Source organism: Poromitra crassiceps (genome assembly GCF_964638095.1).
Source record: "Poromitra crassiceps genome assembly, contig: HAP1_SCAFFOLD_1559, whole genome shotgun sequence".
In the NCBI taxonomy this organism is placed as follows: domain Eukaryota; kingdom Metazoa; phylum Chordata; class Actinopteri; order Beryciformes; family Melamphaidae; genus Poromitra; species Poromitra crassiceps.
The window spans coordinates 1-5000 of record NW_028150853.1 but is presented as its reverse complement, the minus strand read 5'-3'; the positions used below and the strand labels follow the sequence as shown (position 1 = coordinate 5000).

The 5000-nt window shown below is 42.2% G+C and overlaps 1 protein-coding gene across 1 annotated transcript in view; it reads left to right on the top strand.

Annotated features, from left to right (window-relative positions):
* Nucleotides 1–4692, top strand: part of LOC310771949 (phosphatidylinositol 4-phosphate 3-kinase C2 domain-containing subunit alpha-like) — a gene marked incomplete at both ends in the record, with an annotated part of 27078 nt that extends 22386 nt beyond the window's left edge. Inside the window, 4 exons of the mRNA XM_083664443.1 lie at nucleotides 625–832; nucleotides 2445–2569; nucleotides 3539–3656; nucleotides 4614–4692. Of these exons, the coding sequence (XP_083520569.1) occupies nucleotides 625–832; nucleotides 2445–2569; nucleotides 3539–3656; nucleotides 4614–4692 (530 nt within the window). The remainder of the gene's footprint in view (nucleotides 1–624; nucleotides 833–2444; nucleotides 2570–3538; nucleotides 3657–4613) is intronic.
* Nucleotides 4693–5000: the final 308 nt, after the last annotated feature.

The following is a 5000-nucleotide window of genomic DNA, read 5'->3' as shown; positions in this document are numbered from 1 at the left end:
ACTTAAGGTGCACCTATCATAATCAGAACTTCGCGACACGTACACAACCTCAGAGCCGAGTAGCCTACTGTCAATCGCTGCCCCGCCACTCCCTTCCCCAACAAGTCATGTACAACTACTGCTTTTTTTCTACTGTGCGTTTTTTTTAAGCATCTTTTTAGCTGGGGTTAAAAAGAGGAAACTGGAGGAGGAATCTAATAGTGCTGGAGGAAACTCCAGCTACTGTTTTGGCCAGGCTGCTGCTGGAGTAGATTGAGTCAGAGGACTGTTCTGTTTTTCTGCTACTACCTCATGACATCCACCAGATGGCACTGTAACAAAAGGAGGTGTATCACATTACAGCAACAAAAACTGTCATCTGACACTCTGGGAATGGTATAAGGGATATTTCTGTTCTGAGACAGGTCAGACTGGCTTGGAACTCGCTCTGTTGACAGAAAACCTACTTAGTGGAAAATACCTTGTTGTTTTGTCTGAGTTTTAGGGCAAGGAGTATGTCGTTGATGTTTTTGTGGGGTCGTCCTAAAAATATCTTATCTCTCGTCTCACCTCTATTATTCATCTCTCTTTTACTTCCACCATGTTTTCTCCCCCATCACTCATTCCTCTCTCCCTTCTCCTCAGGCTGATAGAGTCCAGTCTGGGCAGTGTGGCCACCAAGTTCAACTTCTTCATCCACAACCTGGCCCAGCTACGCTTCTCCGGTCTGCCAGCCAACGACGAGCCCATCCTGTCCTTCTCCCCCAGGACCTACAGCCTGAAACAGGAGGGACGCATCGTCCATGCCTCCATCTTCTCCTTCCAGAAGAGATACAACCCTGACAAGCACTATGTAAGCCCCACCAGATACAAGCCCAACAAGCACTATGTAAGCCCTACCAGATACAACCCCGACAAGCACTATGTAAGCCCCACCAGATACAACCCCGACAAGCACTATGTAAGCCCCACCAGATACAACCCTGACAAGCACTTTATAAGCCCCACCAGATACAAGCCCAACAAGCACTATGTAAGCCCCACCAGATACAACCCCAACAAGCACTATGTAAGCACCACCAGATACAAGCCCAACAAGCACTATGTAAGCCCCACCAGATACAACCCCAACAAGCACTATGTAAGCCCCACCTGATACAACCCTGACAAGCACTTTGTAAGCCCCACCAGATACAAGCCCAACAAGCACTATGTAAGCCCCACCAGATACAACCCCAACAAGCACTATGTAAGCCCCACCTGATACAAGCCTAACAAGCACTATGTAAGCCCCACCACATACAAGCCTGACGAGCACTATGTAAGCCCCACCACATACAAGCCCAACAAGCACTATGTAAGCCCCACCACATACAAGCCTGACGAGCACTATGTAAGCCCCACCAGATACAACCCCAACAAGCACTATGTAAGCCCCACCAGATACAACCCCAACAAGCACTATGTAAGCCCCACCAGATACAAGCCTAACAAGCACTATGTAAGCCCCACCAGATACAAGCCTAACAAGCACTATGTAAGCCCCACCACATACAAGCCCAACAAGCACTATGTAAGCCCCACCAGATACAAGCCTGACAAGCACTATGTAAGCCCCACCACATACAACCCCAACAAGCACTATGTAAGCCCCACCAGATACAACCCCAACAAGCACTATGTAAGCCCCACCAGATACAAGCCTGACAAGCACTATGTAAGCCCCACCAGATACAAGCCTGACAAGCACTATGTAAGCCCCACCTGATACAAGCCCAACAAGCACTATGTAAGCCCTACCAGCGCTGACTGTCCCCTCATAGTAAAATCAGGGGGAGGAATATGGATCAGTCTCCTTCCGTTTGTTTGTTTGCTTATTCATTCGTCCGTCACAAACAATATCTCAGGCCATGCTGGACACATTTAGCATCTCATCACTTTCAAAATGACACAGACTGGCACAGACACAGACTATTTTTTAGACATTTCGATTGTACATCCTCATTTGTTTTCTGTTTTACTGATCTGTGATTGGTGTTTTATCTCTCTTAACTGTGAAGCACTTTGTTTTGAAAAGTGCTACATAATAAAGATTATTATTGCAGACTAAAACCATTAGTTTGGGGACAGTGTGGAGTGGACAGAGTTGGGGGGCCTATTTTTTGCATCTGGAAAATGTTAATTGGTGTGTTGAAGTGTTGAAAGGCATGAGTGGTGCTGATGAATCTAAAGACTTATGCAAGTGTATACACTCACTGGCTCTACTTTACAGTTCACAGGTCACTTGAACTGTGCAGGTGTGACGTTTCATTTGGTTTTTGAGATTACAGGTGTTTTTTTTTATGTACAACTCCCATTCAATTTCTCCATTGTGCCTGCTGTTTCATGTTCCTCATCACATCCCTGAGTTTAGACTGGAAAAAGCACTGAACCCTGACTCTCTCCTCCTCCTCCTCTCTGTGCAGACCTATGTGGTGAGGATCCTGAGGGAAGGGCAGAACGAGCCCCAGTTTGTCTTCCGCACCTTTGACGAGTTCCAGGAGCTCCACAACAAACTCTCCATCCTCTTCCCCCTCTGGAAGCTGCCGAGGTAGAGCAAGCCCTCCTGCACACGCACCTCAATGCCTCGTCTCACTTTATCCATCTTTCCTTTTTACTTTGCTTTATTGCATTTGTATTTATGTATGTATGTATGTATGTATGTACTGTATGTATGTATGTATGTATCTATGTATGTATGTATGTATGTATGTATGTATGTATGTATGTATGTACTGTATGTATGTATGTATGTATGTATGTATCTATGTATGTATGTATGTATGTATCTATGTATGTATGTATGTATGTATGTATGTATGTATGTATCTATGTATGTATGTATGTATGTATGTATGTATGTATGTATCTATGTATGTATGTATGTATGTATGTATGTATGTATGTATGTATGTATGTATCTATGTATGTATGTATGTATGTATGTATGTATCTATGTATCTATGTATGTATGTATGTATGTATGTATGTATGTATGTATGTATGTACTGTATGTATGTATGTATGTATGTATGTATGTATATAGATATATTAGACTTCAGTCCAGTCTGGTTGTAGAAAGTCATTTGGACAGGTACAAGCTGTCATTTCCCTCCCTTTGTGAGCGAGCATGCACAGTTGAGCAATTTGTGCGGAAATCCCTCTCCGATTATAGATGTATGTATGTATGTATGTTGGTGAACAAAGCGTAATAAGTACAAAAGGATTTCAATTAGAAAGGTAATTGTATCAATAATACAATCAAATAAAAATAAGAATAAATAAGAATACCAATAAAGACTGACGCCAGAATTGACTGTTGAGCCTTCTGTACATGTCATAGGTGTAATTCAATGAAACTTCTATACTATGAATATTGATAATGTCAACTACATACCCACTGTCACCTGCCACCCACTCCCCCGTTCCTCTGACGTCCATGCCAGGTTTCTGCCTTTTTCAGTAGCGTAAAACAAGAGTTGGATCAGTAAATGTGTCTTTGCTTTCTCTTCATCTGCAGTTTCTCAAACAAGATGGTGCTGGGTCGCACCCACATCAAAGACGTGGCAGCCAAGAGGAAGGTGGAGCTCAACAACTACGTCCACAACCTGATGAGGAGCTCCACAGAGGTCACCCAGGTACACATGGAAACTAAGTGCAAAGGACATAAACACTCATAATTGAGTGCCTAATTGGCAACCACATTAATAACTAGGGATGCACGATATATCGGCAATCATATCGGTATCGGCCGATGTTGGTCATTTTTTTAACATATCGGTCATATCGGTATCGGTCAGATGTTGCAATGTTAATATCGGTTATCACTATCAGCCAAATTCTTCACATTGATATGAAATAATGCAGTAAATCTATGATTTATGGGCTTTTCCAAAGGCTTTGCAAATAAAGAAATGCATAACTTTTTCAAATTCAGTGTTAACATGTGTTTTTCAGTATGTACAAAATGTGATGATCATAAAAATGTGGTTTTATGCAGATCATATCGACATCGGTAAATATCGGTTATCGGCCATAACAGCAATGTTAATATCGGTTATCGGCCTATTAATAACCATACAGGATGATGACAATGGCAGGTGGACAGATATAGTGATACTGTAAAACAAGATAACGGTCAGGATCCACTTCATGGGTACATAAAGCAGCGCCGCCTCCAAATTGAGCGCCTACCAATAATAGCAGATATTGAACAATACCTTGCTAACTGCTTGGCCCTTCTCTTAGGGAGACCAGCCATCTGAAGGCAACCAGCTTAAGGACATGACCTAGGCTACCAAATATGAAAACTAAAAGTCTACACCTGTAGCCCAGCTATGAAATGCACACACACACACACACACACACACACACACACACACACACACACACAGATAGACGTACAAGTACATTATGTACTGTCATCCTCATCTATAAACAACATTCTCATTAACACTGATAACAGAGTTTTAGAAGGAAAATGGTCTGATATATGGATAGGAAATCTACAAACTATTGTGCACAGGAGATAAATAAAGCAATGTAAATATTCACAGATCAAAACACACGTAAATAATCCCCTCGTCTCTTTCTAGTGTGATCTCATCTACACCTTCTTCCATCCCATCGCACGGGACGACAAGACAGAAGGAGAGGCCACACCCAAAGCACCAGGTAAATACAAGCCACGCCCAGAATTAGACAATACAACACATCAAAAGAAATAGAAAATGTTATATATACATTAGATCTTCAAAACTTCCCTGTCTAAATTTAGAAGAAATGCATCTGAGGACTCATGCTGAGATTCAGATGATATTGTAGCCTTTTCCTTGTAAAACACTTTAAATGTGTGCTTTTGGTCCATACTTGTGCATTGAAACAGTGGCCACACCAAGCTCTCGTTGACCTATTTCTCCAGTTTGTTCTAATAAGAATTGATATATTGTCATGAGAACGAGATGGTAAATGCAACGTGTGGT